This window comes from Cydia amplana, chromosome 19, assembly GCF_948474715.1.
Source record: "Cydia amplana chromosome 19, ilCydAmpl1.1, whole genome shotgun sequence".
In the NCBI taxonomy this organism is placed as follows: Eukaryota; Metazoa; Arthropoda; class Insecta; order Lepidoptera; family Tortricidae; genus Cydia; species Cydia amplana.
Genome location: NC_086087.1, coordinates 5,132,860 through 5,150,994, shown reverse-complemented (window position 1 = coordinate 5,150,994; position 18,135 = coordinate 5,132,860). Strand labels below are relative to the sequence as shown.

Below are 18,135 nucleotides of genomic sequence, written 5' to 3'. Positions count from 1 at the left end.
AGTAGTAGGTACTTAAGAGGAAAGCGGACGTACACAGTACATTATGAGAAATAATTTTACACATTTTTATTTATACTATATTAACCATGGCTATATATATGCTCCTTGACTTTTTTAGATGTTTTAATCATTATAAGAATTAGAATACCATTTTACTCTCAATAATATTTCAAAACAGGAAATGTACGCTATCGCTCACAGACAAGATATCCTCTAGACTGAGCATAGTAACGCTACCCCCTCTGCCACAAATATACGGTAGTTTTACTCCATCTTCGAGTCAAGTGTCAGAATCCCGTGCCGTGATTGGTCAGTGTCTTTGAACGGACCAATCACGGCACGGGATTTGTTCACCTCGTCCCCCGCACCCCAGTATTTTTGGCAGCATCGGTTTCAAGAAATAATTGCTCTAAACTCCGTCTAGAGGATTCCTAGTCTATGCTATCGCTATTCCCCGCTGCATCTTTCTCCCTGTATGTCTATACGTTTGCGATAAACTCCAAAACTACTGAACGAATTTTCATGCGATTTTCACCTATCAATGTATGATTCATGAGGAAGGTTTACGTGTATAATTTGTTAAGGTTTTGTGTAACCCGTGCGAAGACTTTCGGGTCGCTAGTACCTACATAAACCATACCTAAACACGAAACACCAAAATCGCCCCGGTGTACATTTCATCCCCGTATCCCCTGGCCCTTAGCTGAGGGGACGCATTAATACCAGCAATTAAAGAAGGGCTTAGCCGAGCCTCCCCAGGAATTCAATTATTGACGGCGATTCAACTATATTGAGCAGTGTCCTGTGACGAGCCGAAATCTCGGAGCAATTTGTTTCATCGTTTGTATTTGCGTGTAAACTTGTTCAACGTTACCATTTTTGTGGCTTGAAAAAAACAATGAGGCAAATCTAATAGTAGTTTATGTGACTGCTACATAATGCCTAATTATGTACAGTTACATACACAACTCTTTATCTAAACACATACTTAAAACTAACTAAAAGATAAACTGTACGTCAAATGGCGGTGAATGAAAACTTTTTTCACGCATGTCACACATCCGTAGCTTTTTTTAATTCCTAGACAAAAGTATGAAGTCCCTATTCTCATGTCACTCGAGATCAAATATCGTGCGGTTTATATTAAAAAAACATACTACATTGACGTTTCGTATCGATAACTGCTTTAATATCTATGGATACTAGAATAGGGACCCACTTGAGTTTTGACTACTGTTCCAAATTTAAACTCATAACCTTACAAAAATCTATAACGTTACCTATGTACTCGTACATTAAAGTACAAATTGTCCTACTACCACAGATAAGAAAGTTCTCATAGTAAAATTGGTTGTAATAAAGCTTGTCATTTCCTACGGTTTCTGAACGCATTATAGAGCACTAATGACATGTGTGTAGATAAACTTACATTTGACATCAAAATTATGTGATTTTGTTCTAATTCCCCCGTGCGTCTCGCTCGCGCTAATACATGTGAAGAGCATAACTCAATACTAATACCTAGAACATAAGCATAAAACAAGGGCTGTAACTGTAGTTCCCCGGGTTAGTAACTACTTTGGTGGCAGAACTCTAAGGAAAAGACTTCCGTATTTCCTGAATAGTCTACCCGAGAACATTCGGCATGAGCCAAATAAGAAAAAGTTCAAATTAATAACAATATAAATTCGTACTTATTAAAAATATATGTCGTATGTAGAGACTTTACCTGCAGGCATACTGTAAATACAGTTTTGTAGGGACCTGTTTAGTTATAAGCTTCTGTACTGTGTATCATCACTACATAGTATAAAACAAAGTCGCTTCCCTGTCTGTATGCTTAGATCTTTATAACTACACAACCGATTCTGATGCGGTTTTTTTTAATAGATAGAGTGATTCAAGAGGAAGGTTTATGTATAATTTGTTAACCCGTGCGAAGCCGGGGCGGGTCGCTAGTTGATAATAATAAAGAAATTAAAAGCGGTCAAGTGCGAGTCGGACTCGCCCATGAAGGGTTCCGTATTTAGGCGATTTATGACGTATAAAAAAAAACTACTTACTAGATCTCGTTCAAACCAATTTTCGGTGGAAGTTTACATGGTAATGTACATCATATATTTTTTTTAGTTTTATCATTCTCTTATTTTAGAAGTTACAGGGGGGGGGGACACACATTTTACCACTTTGGAAGTGTCTCTCGCGCAAACTATTCAGTTTAGAAAAAAATGATATTAGAAACCTCAATATCATTTTTGAAGACCTATCCATAGATACCCCACACGTATGGGTTTGATGAAAAAAAAATTTTTGAGTTTCAGTTCGAAGTATGGGGAACCCCAAAAATTTATTGTTTTTTTTTCTATTTTTGTGTGAAAATCTTAATGCGGTTCACAGAATACATCTACTTACCAAGTTTCAACAGTATAGTTCTTATAGTTTCGGAGAAAAGTGGCTGTGACATACGGACGGACAGACAGACAGACAGACATGACGAATCTATAAGGGTTCCGTTTTTTGCCATTTGGCTACGGAACCCTAAAAATGTACCTACGGACAAATCCGAGCAAAATCGCGCGAATTATAATGATACTTAACGTACAAAACTATGCGCAGAAAGGTTGACCGCTGGTCGCGGTCGGTGCCATGCCGATGACAGGATATTATTAAGCGAAAGGGTGCCGAAATGAATTTGTATATTGTTTCGGGCACTGGGGTTGGCAATGTCGCTTGGATACAGGCAACTTTGTCGCTCGCTTTGGGGGATGAAATTTTAAATTAGAAATGTTATAGTTATAATACACCTAGAGAATGTTTACTAGATAGTCTCGTTACTATGTTTTGATTGTGTTTATTATCTAAATAACGTATTAAAAACAACTTTTGAACTTCAAATACCTATTATTTTAAAAAACGAGTTTATTTTTTAAATTGATCATCTTGTCATTCCCTGAGCCTATTTGGATGTTGGAAAAACATCAGCGTATGAAAACTATTATTTTTCAATAATTAGTAATATTTCTTTAGAATTGAAAGTGAAGAGTAATAATATGATATTCGCTAACACTTTGTCAATCGATTGTTTGCTATCCGCAAGTCAGCGATCAAGGCGAAATCATTCAGCCGGCTAATGCGATCTGCGTCATTGTAACTTGTAAGTCTTGTAACTGCGTCATCGCTGTCAGCAAGATTTGGATGTTTGCTCGATATTTACTATTGTCCGACTGAAATTTCGATTTCGGTATAAAAATTATGTTTCGACCAAAAGTTCGGTTTAGCCAAAAACTGCCAAACCTTTCAGCCACACCGAAAATTATTTATTTAGTCTTACTTATTTTAAGAAGGTTGACAAAGAGAGTGTATGGGGAGAATAGAGGGAGTTGGACGGGGCAGACCTCGGCGGACTTTCTCTGATCAGATCGGGGAAATGGCCAGGTCAAGTGCACCCTAGACCGGCGAGCGTGTATGAGGAATGTTATGAAAGTAACGGAAGCGAAAGAGGTATGTCAGGATCGTAGCAAATGTAAATCCGTGGTCTCTGCCTACCCCTCCGGGAAATAGGCGTGATTATATGTATGTATGTATTTTAAGAAGAATTGTATGGCGTTTGGTCTCCTGATAGGTTCTCATTATAAAGTAAGAATACGCATTTAGTTATAACTACGTATAACGGTAATTAATATTCTGCTGTCACATAAAGGCTCAGCACCGAGACTAACAAAGCTAACGACATCCATGTTTCAGACACTAAGTGGTACTCCATAACGTGCGAGTCCCCTCCCAGACAAACCCTACGTAGCGTGCGTTCGTTACCTACCTGCTTCACTACATGAAGCCTCTAAAACTGCGTATTTCTTTATGCCTATTCGATGGTAGACTTTAAGCCTTGTATATTAGGTCTATATTTGTAAGTCAGCTGTTATACAGGGTCGAGAAATACGCATGTGTCGTTACTGAGGTCTGAGGTACACCACTTGGAAGACTTGATTACTGCGTGTGAGAGAACATGAAAAGAAATGGAATAGCAATGCAATTATGTATCACATGCCAAGTATAGGTACATATATGGTCCTTGCACATAGTAACGTTTAAAAATAAAAACTTTTTACAAAAAAAATAATCCGACTTCAAAAAGGATGAAATAAAATATTAACCTTTTTGAAGTCTATGCGTTACCAACTGATATCTTTGAAGTCGGTGCCAAACCAAGTAGTAACAATACCCGCTGTCTGTCCCTATGTATGCTTAGATCTTTAAAACTACGCAACGGATTTTGATGCGGTTCTTTTAAATAGAGTGATTCAAGAGGAAGGTTTATGTATAAGGTTTATGTTAACCCCTGCAAAGCCGGGGCGGGTCGCTAGTTTACTATAAACACATCATAGCTGAGATACCCTCGTAATCTAAATCCATTACGCCTAACCTAACCTAACCTAACATAAACTAATGTTGCATCATATCATTGCTCATTACCCTTATTAGGAAATCTCTTTTATCCTAACGAGACACGTAAAACAATTATCAAACTTACCCCCTATTCGTTGTCATTAAAATTCATCACCACGAACTATTTACCTCACTGTGAATCGAACTGACTCATTTGAAATTACGACGCTATTTCGCATGGAAGAAGATTGAATTTCCAATGATACAGCCATAAGAGATCTTTCGAATGTAAAATGTCGAATTATATTTAACTAGCTGTTGCCCGCGACTTCGTACGCGTGGATTTGTATATTGGTGGTTATATATGGCTGCTATTTAACTTATCACCAGATTTAGTAAAATTTAATACCAAAAAAATTTATTTTACCACCCTAAAATAATAAATGATCATTAAAATTATAACTCCATTTTAATGTTGTAGTGTTTAAATTAAAGGGTAGTTTTAAAACTAGTTAAGCAAGTCAGTCTGTAACCGACCAGTACACGCTATACTGCTATTCCTGTGTTTTATTCTGAAGTCTATCCTGAAACCTCTCAGTGGCGACGAAAAAAGAACATACGCGTATTAAAAGTGAAGTTTTTGTGATAAAAGTCAGTTATACACAAGTGAGAAGATGTTAGCAACGAATCTGGTGTTAGGTAACAGTCCGACGTTCGACCACCGCACGCAGGAGTGGGCCATTTTTAAAAGTCGTTTTGCTCAGTTTTGTTTGGCGAACAAATTTACGGAGGAGACAGATAAATCTGGTGCTACACGTCGAGCGGTGCTACTTACTGCCCTGGTGGAGGACACTTTCCGCATCGCAAAGGACCTAGTGTCTCCAGCTGACCTAGATTCGGTCAGTTATAATGACCTCATTGCAAAATTAGACGGACATTTTGAAGCTAAGCGATGTGTTTTCGCCGAGCGATACTTGTTCTACAAAGCGGAGCAGCGTCCCGGAGAGGAATTAAACGAGTGGGCGGCGCGTGTGCGCAGTCTGGCGCAATATTGTTCGTTCGCTACGGAACTCGACTCCGCGTTAAGAGACCGTTTTGTGCTCGGATTAGAAAACAGGAAGGAGAAAGAAAAACTTTTTGCCGAAGACCCAACTTCGTTGACCTTCAATAAAGCCCTGCAGCTGGCGCAAAGCGTGCGCTGTGCGCGGCTGGCGGTGCATGGCAACAACAGTACGGTCAGCGCCAGCGCCGGCGCATCTGCAGATGTGTTCGCGCTACGCCCCGCCGCGGAAGGCGATAAGAAAAGATCTAAGTGTAGTGCATGTGGTTATCACGGACATTCCAAAGAACAGTGTAAATTTACTCAGTATTCGTGTAAAAAGTGCGGAAAGAAAGGCCATCTGAGCCGAGTGTGTAAATCTAAAATTAAGACCACAAATTTCTTAGCCGAGGATACTGACGATATTTGCGAAGGTATTTATGATTTTTTTCCTATCCGTTCGGTTAACGGGAAACCTATGATGCAATCTGTTTTGATTGATAACAAGTCGATTTTGTGCGAAGTTGACACCGGCAGCGCAGTGTCCGTCTTACCCGCCGATGTTTACGCAAAAACATTTAAAGTAAATTATGCCCTATGCAAGTGTAACGTAAGGCTCAATTGTTACGATGGCAATAAAATCACACCTGTGGGTGTAAAAGTATAGGGAACACCTCAATGAAACAACAAGATCGAGCAATGACTGTCTGTTTATTTTTAGAGGCGGGTAGCTCTCACCAAGTATCCTTACCCACATATACATAATATGACATCTTCCCTTTTCAAAAACAAAAAGAGAAAAAAAAATTAAATATCAAATATCATGCAACATGTTTTTTTTTTTTACATTTTTGATTTTATATTAATATGACATGACATGACAGACTTCTGAAATAAATTTAATTATTTTACAGTCTCTATTAATAATAGCTAGTATGTACTTAATTGTAATTGCATAATAATAACAAGTAACATACAAACATAACACACGGAATAATTGCACATTAGGTTAACAATGTGTTTGGTTTTATAATAACAAAAGTACGTTTTCCATAATAAGTAATATTACTTCGAACATATAATTTCAACAACTCTCATTCACAATTAACTGCATGAATGTCAGATACTTATTTAAAATATACAATAATGAACTTCTCCCCATCATTACATTAATGTTTTAAGGATTATCTACTTAAAACAATATTTTACATTACTAATAACATAAAAACTTACATGCGTACTTAATACATACTAACTAGTTCATGCAGCATACCTACACATAAAATAGTATTGCAGTTTTATTTACTACACGTTAATTAAGTTTTACTTATAGGCTGATTTCAATGCTTATTACGACAAATAAGTTGTTTATAATTTGTAATGAATACAATAGGTATTCTATGTTGATTATTTTAGTACATAGAAGTTATTTGGGATGCGTCTCCCGTCCTCCGTTGAGCATAGACATCTGTTGTTAGATCCAGTTACCCCATCTATCTGGAGCCCTCACTATCCTGCCGGAACGAGTAACAATATTATTACCGTTAGTTGGTATTGGTACAGTGTTGTTTACAATGTGCGGGGCAGCGCTTGATAACGGGGACGGCATTACGTCATCTAAATCAAAGAATAAATCCATATCAGGCGAGTCACTTCTGTGCGGCGAGTCGCTAATAATATGTCGACGATTTCTAATTATTTCGTTACCGTTTAACAATTTAATTTTATAACTGCGTGGGCCTAAAACTTTTGATATAGTTCCAGATGACCAACCTTTTTTATTTGGATCCAATAGAACTTTAACCTTGTCCGCCACTGATAAACTAGGCAAGTTTTTAGCGTTACGATCGTAGTATTTTTTCTGTATGTGCTTTTTATTAAGTAACTTATTTTTTACGTAGTTTTGAATTTTTGGTTTTAATAGCTTTGGACACATTGGAATTATACTTCTCATTTTTCTACTTTGCAGGAGTTGAGCTGGCGATGCTAAATCATTAGATAAAGGCGTATTTAAATATTCTAGAAGGCCCAGCCTGTAATCGGTGCGATTTTCACTCGTTTTAATTATAATATTTTTAACAGTTTGAACTGTCCTCTCTATCTGACCGTTAGACTGTGAATATCTTGGAGACGACTTTTTATGAGTGAATTGCCATTCATCAGCAAATTTTTTGAAACTTAAAGATGTAAACTGTGGTCCACCGTCTGACATCACTATGCTAGGTATCCCTTGGCGGCAAAATATATCTTTAAGTGATGATATTACGTAATCAGATGTTGTTGACGACAGCCTAGTAATTTCAATAAACTTGCTGTAGTAGTCGACTAATAATAAATAGTCAACCCCTTGTGTCTGAAACAAATCCACGCCTATCTTGACCCACGGTTCATCTGGAATTTCATGTGGAATCAATTCTTCCTTTTGATTATTTTTTCTATGCGACAAACAGATGTTACAATTATTTATCAAATTATCTATGTCATTAGTGATGCATGGCCAAAACATTATTTCTCTCGCTCGTAATTTACATTTTTCCTTGCCCATATGTCCTATATGTAGTTTTGTTAACATATCCTTTCTTAGGGACCTAGGTATGACTATCCTATCACCTTTCCAAACTAACCCCTGTGCCACAGTTAACTCATCCCTGTACGTCCAATAGGGCCTTAATACGTCAACTAAATCTTTTCTATCATCCGGCCACCCTTTTAAAATACATTTTCTTAACTGCACCAATTCGTCGTCGGTATCAGTTTGTTTTTGTAACGCGACAAACTGGTGGTCGGTGAAGTGGTCGACGGCGACCACGGCCAGCGCTCGCTCCACAGCACACACCTCGTCGTGCAGCGCCTCGCGGCCAGCATGCTCAACGCTCGCGCTCGGCTCGTATGCGCGCGACAGCGTGTCCGCTATATACAGATGTTTACCCGGCTTATATACCAATTTAAACGTATAACGCTGCAACCTTAATAACATTCTTTGTAAGCGAGATGGCGAGTCCACTATGGGCTTTTTAATTATACTAATTAATGGTTTATGATCGGTCTCGATCGTAATATCCGATCTTCCATATATGTACGGATAAAATCGCTCACATGCAAACAAACAAGCATACAATTCCTTTTCAATCTGAGCGTATCGTTGCTCCGTTTTGGTTAACGACTTGGAAGCATAGCATACGGGTAGGTTATGTTGCATCAGACAACAGCCAAGGCCGCTTTTACTCGCATCTACTGAAACAGTTATTGGCTCATTCATGCTATAATACTGTAACACTGGTCTCTTCATCAAGCATTCTTTAAGATCATTAAAACATCTACTCTGAGACTCATCCCAATGCCATTCAACTTCCTTTTTTAATAACTCTCTTAATGGTTGAGTCTTATCTGATAAGTTTGGTATGAACGTTCCCACGTACGTAATAAGCCCTAAAAATCGTTCAATATCTTTCCTATTCATGGGTGTAGGCATATTTTTTATTGCTGTTATGTGTGAGTCATCCGGACTCAGACCGTCCTTTGTTATGCGATGTCCTAAATACTTTATCTCTTGCAAACCAAACCGACATTTATTTCTATTAAGCTTAAGGTTCACTTTCACACACCTCTCTAACACATTTTTCAACCGCTGATCATGCTCTTCCTTAGTACGGCCATACACCAATAAATCATCTATGTACATACATACCCCTTCAATATCATCAAAATTTTCATATATCTTTTTGTGAAACACTTCAGACGCAGAACAGATTCCATATGGCATTCTTAAAAACTTGTACCTTCCAAAAGGCGTGTTAAATGTACAATACCTACTAGTATCGTCTAGCCGCACCTGCCAGAAACCTGAGCTCGCGTCAAGGGTACTAAAGTACCTCGCGCCTGACAAATTTGACACAATCTCATCGATGGTTGGAAGTCGAAAGTGTTCCCGCTTTATAGCGTTATTTAGCTCTTTTGGATCCAAGCAAATTCGCAAATCTCCGTTAGATTTTTTAACTACCGTTATGCTACTAACCCAGTCCGAAGGACCCTCAACTTTAGCAATTATATCCTGAGCCTCCATCTCTATCAACTTATTTTTTACCGCATCTTTTATCGCAAATGGTAATTTCCTCGGTGCATGAATGACCGGAACCGCATCTGATTTTAATTGAATTTTATACTCGCCAGGAAGACATCCTATACCATGAAAAACATCATTGTATTCGTTTATAAAATCCGGAATATTATCATTAGCCTGCTCGACAGACATAACTCGCCTGACCAAATTTAGCTCTTTACACGCATCCCGTCCCAGTATCGGCGAGGAATTTAAATCAACAATTTTAAACTGTAATACATATAAATCATTTTTGTATCTGACTCGTAAGAAAATCTTTCCTATGACATTAATACCAGCACCCGAGTATTCAGTCAGTCTTGTATTTGTTTTTAACAAATCCTCACTCGAAATACCTAATTTTATCAAATAATCTTTGGGGAGTATGTTAACCTCTGCTCCCGTATCTAATTTAAAACACACAGGTACATTATTTATTTTTAATTCCGTGTTCCACTCCTCACAACAGTCACAACATCGGTTTTTAATATTATTTACCTGGTCCTCGGACTCTTCCACCATGTACACCCTGCACATCCTGGCAAAATGATTCGGTCTGGAACATTTCATGCAGCTCCTGCCATATGCCGGACAGTCGTACTTCTTGTGAACGCCGCCGCACTGGCCGCACCCGCCTCCGCGATGCGCGTACGGCGCGCGGTGCTGAGCGCCGGCCGGGCCCGCCGCGCCCGGCGCGCCGCCACGCCCCGAGCCAGGCGCCCATCCGCGCCCGCGCCATCCTCGTCCGGTACCCGTCCTACGACTCGATTTTGCCTCGACTCTTGCACCTGACCGACTCGACTCGTACACTTCTTTGTTAGCTACCGCACAGACTTCGTTACCTTTATTCTCACTTGTACACTCTCGTTTAATGTCCTCCGAATACATTTTCGACACTATGGCAGCCCGACATATTTCTAACGCTTTGTTTAGCGTTAGGTCGTCCTCGCGTAGCAACCGCTCCCTAATCGCTGCGCTCACGATTCCGCATACCAGCCTATCTTTTATTAATCCGTCGTTTAGGGTACCAAACTCGCATGACTGAGCCAATTTTCTCAATTCAAAGACGTACTGGTCTATGGACTCATGTTCACCTTGTTGACGAGTAAAAAACCGATGACGCTCGACCGTTACGTTTTTTTTCGCTTTAAAATGATTATCGACTAGAGCTATTACGGCCGCTAGTGTTGTACATTTCGTCGTACTTTGTTCTATTATCTCACGGCACTGTTCCCCTACGACGTGTAAAAATATGTTCATTTGTATTTCTTCCGTTTTCTTATTAAGTTCGCATGCCTTCACGTATATTTGAAAACCATTCTTCCACTTCTCCCAAGATTCACACAAACTGCCGAACGCCATATTGGTTACATTTTCCTCAAACTTAAACGGCAACGGGGGAGTAAGAACCGATTCCATCTTGGTTTTTTTTCCGAATTTCTTACAATCTTAACTTTCTTTTTGTCTTCCGCTTTCTAATTTATCACTTTTTATCACTTTTTATCACTTTAACCGGCTGCGCCATGTAAAAGTATAGGGAACACCTCAATGAAACAACAAGATCGAGCAATGACTGTCTGTTTATTTTTAGAGGCGGGTAGCTCTCACCAAGTATCCTTACCCACATATACATAATATGACAGTGGGTTATATCTTATTACCGGTTAAGTTTGATGATCGTATAATGGAGATTAAGTTTTTTATTATTGCCACGATCGATTCGCAAATGGTGCAATTGCCGTTGCTAGGACGTGATTTTATTAGCAAATTTGACCTACATTTGTGTAACCTTAATTGTCATAACATAAAAGAGGATCCGATGTTAAAAAAAATACACGAAAAGTACTCGAAGGTAAATGCTGTTCTAGAATGTCAACGACCTAGGAACGTGACGGAATTAAAATCTTTTCTAGGTATGCTAAATTATTATAGGACGTTTATTCCTGATGCGGCCAGTATGTTAAATCCATTAAATTTGTTATTAAAAAAAGACTGCAAATGGCAGTGGGGCGAGGCCCAAAACGACGCTTTCGAAGCTATCAAAAAGGAGCTTGCGTCTGATAAGGTATTGGCTCACTATGACCCCGATTTGCCAACGATTGTCACTGTGGACGCGGGCCCCAAGGGTCTGGCAGCCTTATTGGCTCAAACGCAAGCGGATGGCATCGAGCGCGTCGTGGCCTACGCATCTCGGTCATTATCTAAGAGTGAGCAAAATTATGCTCAAATTCAAAAAGAAGCGGTTGCTATAATTTTTGGAATTAAAAAATTCCACCATTACTTGTACGGTAGACCGGAGCCTTTCATTTTAAGGACTGACCATAAGCCTTTAATTTCGATTTTTGGCAGCAAGAAAGGCGTCCCGGAGTTCGCGGCTAATCGATTACAACGATATGCTCTGTTTTTATCGGCGTACAATTTTAAGATCGAGTACATTAAGAGCGCAGATAACGTGGCAGATTTCTTATCGCGCGCAATAAAAGATTCGCAACTGGTTGCTAATGAGGATAATTTAGTGCAGGATGAAGCGTTATTTATTAATTTCATGTATCACGACATTCATCCTATTTCGGTGGAAAATGTACAAAAAGAAACTCTTAATGATCCCGTGTTGAGCATAATATCAAAATATATTTTGCAAGGTTGGCCTAGGAAAGTAGTGGATAGCGACCTTAAGCCGTATTTTAATTGCCGTTTGCAGTTATCTTTAGAAAAAGGTTGTATAATGAGAGGTCATAAAATCATAATACCCGTTATCTATAGGGAACGTTTATTGAATGAACTGCATAATTCACATTTTGGTGTGGTTAAGACAAAAAGCAACGCGCGTAAATATATGTGGTGGCCAAATATTGATAAACAGATTGAGGAAAAGATAGGTTCTTGCACTATTTGTTCATCGATCCGCGCTGCGCCACCGCGCGCACCGCTCACGGTGTGGCCGCGGCCGCGCGCGCGCTGGCAGCGCCTGCACCTCGACATGGCGGAGCTGGCAGGCCACCGGGTGCTCGTAGCGGTGGATGCGCACTCCAAATGGGTGGAGGTTTATTTTATGTCGAGTACTGACTCGGCGAGCGTTATAGCGAAACTATGCGATATGTTCGCTAGATTCGGTTTAGTTAGAACGTTAGTAACAGATAATGCTACCAATTTTACTTCGGCGGCATTTGAGGACTTTTGCAAAAGTAATAACATAAAGCACGTAACAATTGCGCCTTACCATCCCGCGTCTAATGGTCTCGCGGAAAATAGCGTAAGGTTCATAAAAAAAGGTTTAAAAACAATCTTGGCACAAAATCTATCGAAGGTCGATTTTTATAATAAAATTAATTATTTTCTTTTTGAGTACCGAAACTCTGTCCACGGTACGACCGGACACTCTCCCGCCGAACTGATGCTAGGTCGGTCGCTGCGCTGTCGTTTCGATACGCTCGTGCCGACGCCCGACGACGCACCCGACGTCAGTCCGTCAGAATCCTCGGCTGATAAAAATGTGCTCCAAAAACAGATCTCACAGCGTAAATATTACGATGGAAAGAGGCAAATTAAATTTAATATCGGAGACTGTGTACTCGTAAAATCATATTTTAAAAATGGCACAAAACATACGTGGTTAGAAGGAACAATTTTAAGTACCATCGGCTCGTCAATGTTCAATGTTTATATAAAAAGCCTTCAAGTAACAGCTAAAAAGCATGTTGATCAGTTGCTTATGTACAAGGGCAACAAGGCTTTGGAAGACGACGGCTACGATGGCGATGTGTCCGTTCTGCAAACCAGTGAGCCGAGAGAGGAGGCGCCCTCTGAAACCGCAGCGCCGCCGCCGCCGCCGCCGGCGCCGTCGCCTGCGGCTGCCGGGGAAGAGGACGACGATGCCGACATGTCCGATTGCTCATTTTCGAGTGTCGTCTCACAAACATCATCGCCGCGACTTCAGGGTACCACGGCTGTCCCGGAAGTACCACCTTCTTCTATTACACCCCCCGGAGTATATGACGACGAGCCGATTGAACCAGATGTTTTTGTACGACGATTTCCATTAAGGAGCACAAGGAATCCAAACCCCGATTATTAATACAAAAAGACGCCTCAGTGTTTTACTTATTATTTGTTATTATTTATTAGTTGTATGGATAGTTTTACAACTATTGGTGGAGGGATGTAGTGTTTAAATTAAAGGGTAGTTTTAAAACTAGTTAAGCAAGTCAGTCTGTAACCGACCAGTACACGCTATACTGCTATTCCTGTGTTTTATTCTGAAGTCTATCCTGAAACCTCTCAAATGTGAAATGATTACCAATTTTATTACATTTTACTATCCTATTAAAGGAAATGACACCAAACTAATCATTATTAACCCAAAAATAGTAAATGATTACCAAATTTCAAATCCCATTTTAATGTGAAATGATAACCAAATTTTTACATCTTGCTATCTTATTAAAGAAAATGACATCAAAATAATCATTGTAAATCCAAAAATATTAAATGACCACCAAAATTAGAACCCCATTTTAATGTAAAATTATAACCAAATTTTTAAATCTTGGTATCCTATTAAAGCAAATGACTCCGAAATAATCATTTTAAACCCAAAAATAGTAAATGGCCACCAAAATTGTAACCACATTTTAATTAAAAATGTGCAAATATTTAATATATATTATCGTTATCCTAATAAATTAATTAATCCACTTCGTCACCTTTTTCTAGTAGCATTTTATTTCTGTAACAGTCGTAGTTCTAACAACCTAACCTAACCCACTTTTCTAGTAGCATTTCGTTTCTGTAAGGGTAACAGTTCAAACCTAACCTAACCCACTTTTCTAGTAGCATTTCTTTTCTGCTAGGGTCGCAGTTCAAACCTAACCTAACCAACTTTTCTAGTATCATTTCTTTTCTGTATGGGTCGCAGTTCAAACCTAACCTAACTCACTTTTCTAGTATCATTTCTTTTCTGTAAGGGTCGCAGTTCAAACCTAACCTAACCCACTTTTCTAGTAGCATTTCTTTTCTGTAAGGGTCGCAGTTCAAACCTAACCTAACCCACTTTTCTAGTAGCATTTCTTTTCTGTATGGGTCGCAGTTCAAACCTAACCAACCCACTTTTCTAGTAGCATTTCTTTTCTGTAAGACCAAGACAGCCAGACAGACAGACAGGGGCTAGTAATTTTGGCATCATTTTACTTTATTTGGTAATATGTATACATTTTTTGGTACCTAATCATAGTGGTTTAATTAGGTGAAAATATCGCATTAATTTGGTCTTCAAGATTTGGTGATCATTCAATATTTTAGGTAATCGTTCAATATATTTGGTATTTGAATACAATTTGAAGTGCAGTCGTAATTAAAACGGTGGTACTTTTGTAATTTTAGGCCTTATTTTTTTGGTGTTCAGTAATTTTTTTTGGTAAGCATGATTATTTTATTTAGGGTACCAAAGTATTTTTTGGTGGTCATTATATTTGTAGCCGTTAGCCGTTAGATATTCTACATTAGCTTAGAACATTATGCAGCAAAAGTTCGCAGTAGGACGGTTAATCATTTGTTAATTATTAATATTATACAACGCATGAGACTCTTTCACAACCTACGAAGTTTCAAGCCCCTAACTGAATAAAACTGTTCTCGATATAATCCCTCTCAACCCCCTTAGAAGATTTTCATGTCCTCTGTTTAATAAAACCTACTACCTAACTACCTGTTTACGAAGTTTGAAGTTCCTAGCTTTAGGTAAATAAAATTTGAACCCTATACAAACTTTCAACCCCTTTTTAACCATTTTAGGAGATGAATTTTTAAAAACGCTGAAATTACTTTTCTTGTATTCTAATACTAATATGCCTTTATACAACGATTCAAGTCCCGCACTCAAATAAATGTTTGACCTCCATACAAATTTTCAATCCCTTTTTCACCACCATGGGGATGAATTATCAAAAACTCTGAAATTAGTTTTCTTCTCTTTTGATAAAATACCTTTTTACGAAGTTTCAAGTTTGTAGCTTTAAATAAAATTTGAACCCTTTACAAACTTTGAACCCCCTTTCGACCCTTTAAGAGATGAATTTTAAAAACGCTGAATTTACTTTTCTCGTATTTTAATAATATGCCATTTTACAAAGATTAAAGCCCCGCACTCACAAAAATGTTTGATCTCCATACAAACTTTTAATCCTTTTTCACCACCTTGAGGGATGAATTTTAAAAAACGCTGAAATTAGTTTTCTTCTCTTTTAATAAAATACCTTTTTACGAAGTCTCGAGTTCCTAACTTAAAATAAAATTAGAACCCCATACAAACTTTCAACCCCTTTTTAACCCTTTTAAGGGATTCATTTTTAAAAACGCTGAAATTACTTTTCTTTTTCGAATAATATGCCTCTGTACAAAAATTCAAGCCCCGCACTCACAAAAATGTTTGATCTCCATACAAATTTTCAACCCCTTTTTTACCATCTTGAGATATGAATTTTCAAAAACGCTGAAATTAGTTTTCTTGTATTTTAATTTAATATCTTTTTGCAAAAGTTTCAAGTTCCTAGCTTAAAATAAAATTTGAACCCCATACTAACTTTGAACCCCTTTTTAACCCTGTTAGGGGATGAATTTTACAAAACGCTGAAATTACTTTTCCGTTCTTATAATAATATCCCCAAATACAAAGATTCAAGTCCCGCGCTCGAAAAAATGTTTGATATCCATACAAACTTTCAACCCTTTTTCACCACCTTAGGAGATGAATTTTCAAAAACGCTGAAATTAGTTTTCTTGTATTTTAATTTAATATATTTTTGCAAAGTTTCAAGTTCCTAGCTTAAAATAAAATTTTAACCCTATACGTTCTTTCCACCCCCCTTTTTAACCCTGTTAGGGGATGAATTTTACAAAACGCTGAAATTATTTATCCTGTCTTCTAATAATATCCCCAAATACAAAGATTCAAGCCCTGTGCTCGAAAAAATGTTTGATATCCATACAAACTTTCAACCTCTTTTTCACCACCTTAGGGGATGAATTTTCAAAAACGCTGAAATTAGTTTTCTTGTATTTTAATAATATATTTTTTTACCAAGTTTCAAGTTCCTAGCTTAAAATAAAATTTGAACCCTATACGAAACCTCAACCCCTTTTTAACCCTGTTAGGGGATGAATTTTACAAAACGCTGAAATTACTTTTCCCGTCTTCTAATAATATCCCCAAATACAAAGAATCAAGTCCCGTGCTCGAAAAAATGTTTGATATCCATACAAATTTTAAACCCCTTTTTCACCACCTTAGGGGGTGAATTTTCAAAAACGCAAAAATTACTTTTCTTGTATTTTAATTTAATACCTTTTTGCAAAGTTTCAAGTTCCTAGCTTAAAATAAAATTTGCATCCCAAGACGAACTTTCATCCCCTTTTTAACCCCCTTAGGGGTTGAATTTCCAAAAACGTTGCAATTACTTTTCTTGTAATCGGCTATTATGCCTTTCTAAGAAGTTTCAAAGCATTTGTAATGGATTCAAACTTTCAACCCCTTTTTAACCCTGTTAGGGGATGAATTTTCAAAAACGCTGAAATTACTTTTCCCATCTTATAATAATATCCCTATATACAAAGTTTCAAGTCCAACACTCACAAAAATATTTGATCTCCATACAAACTTTCAACCCTTTTTTCACCACCTTGGGGGACGAATTTTCGAAAACGCAGAAATTAGTTTTCTTGTTTTTTAATATAGTACATTTTTACAAAGTTTCAAATTCCTAGCTTAAAATAAAACTTGCACCCCATACAACTTTTCATCCCCTTTTTAACCCCCTTAGGGGTTGAATTTTTCAAAATCGCTTCTTATCTCTTGTACACTTTATAAATTCAACCTAGTGTACAAATTTCAACTTTCTAGCTTTTGTAGTTTCGGCTCTGCGTTGATGAATCAGTCAGTCAGTCAGTCAGTCAGGACACTTGCATTTATATATATAGATTACAGGATTAATACATGTAACCTGTCAATAAAGACTTTATGAAGTAGCAGTTAAGAGCTGTTTTCGCATAGTTATGTTGTAGTGATCATGACTTGACGGTGCTGACGCAAGTGTACTGAGCAAGGCAGTATGAATAATAGATTTGCAAAATCACTGAACTAGGCCCGAACGCGTAGACTACGCACGTTTGTAGATAATTGGCAATTTCGTTTGTTTCCTGTGACTTTGCGTATGTGGGACTGTATAGGTGTGTATATGCAAATGGAAGTGGATCGATTGGCTATATAAAATACATGGGTGTAGAAATAGTTAACATTCTTCTTCCTCGCGTTGTCCCGGCATTTTGGCCACGGCTCATGGGAGCCTGGGGTCCGCTTGGCAACTAATCCCAGGAATTGGCGTGGGCACTAGTTTTTACGAAAGCGACTGCCATCTGACCTTCCAACCCAGAGGGTAAACTAGACCTTATTGGGATTAAGTCCGGTTTCCTCACGATGTTTTCCTTCACCGAAAAGCGACGATCAAATGATATTTCGTACATAAGTTCCGAAAACTCATTGGTACGAGCCGGGGTTTGAACCCGCGACCTCCGGATTGCAAGTCGCACGCTCTAACCGCTAGGCCACCAGTACTTGGAA

The 18,135-nt window shown here is 38.3% G+C and overlaps 2 protein-coding genes across 2 annotated transcripts in view; one reads left to right on the top strand and one right to left on the bottom strand.

The window, feature by feature from the left end:
- Positions 1-18,135, top strand: part of LOC134656861 (Fanconi anemia group J protein-like) — a 125,475-nt gene that overhangs the window by 42,523 nt on the left and 64,817 nt on the right. The gene's annotated exons all lie outside the window — the stretch shown is intronic.
- LOC134657058 (uncharacterized) lies at positions 6,844-10,978 on the bottom strand. Its single transcript, XM_063512612.1, has 2 exons — positions 10,023-10,978; positions 6,844-6,939 (listed from the first exon to the last, which is right to left on the bottom strand). The coding sequence occupies exons 1-2, from the start codon at positions 10,941-10,943 to the stop codon at positions 6,919-6,921; spliced, it is 942 nt and encodes a 313-aa protein (XP_063368682.1). The 5' UTR covers positions 10,944-10,978; the 3' UTR covers positions 6,844-6,918.

Excerpts from the sequence above, each read along its gene's own strand:
- LOC134657058 (XM_063512612.1), bottom strand. The coding sequence starts at position 10,943 with ATGGAATCGGTTCTTACTCCCCCGTTGCCGTTTAAGTTTGAGGAAAAT. Across the intron at positions 6,940-10,022 it reads TGGAAGAGTCCGAGGACCAG|GATAGTGAGGGCTCCAGATA; the intron begins GTAAATAATATT and ends TCGTTCCGGCAG.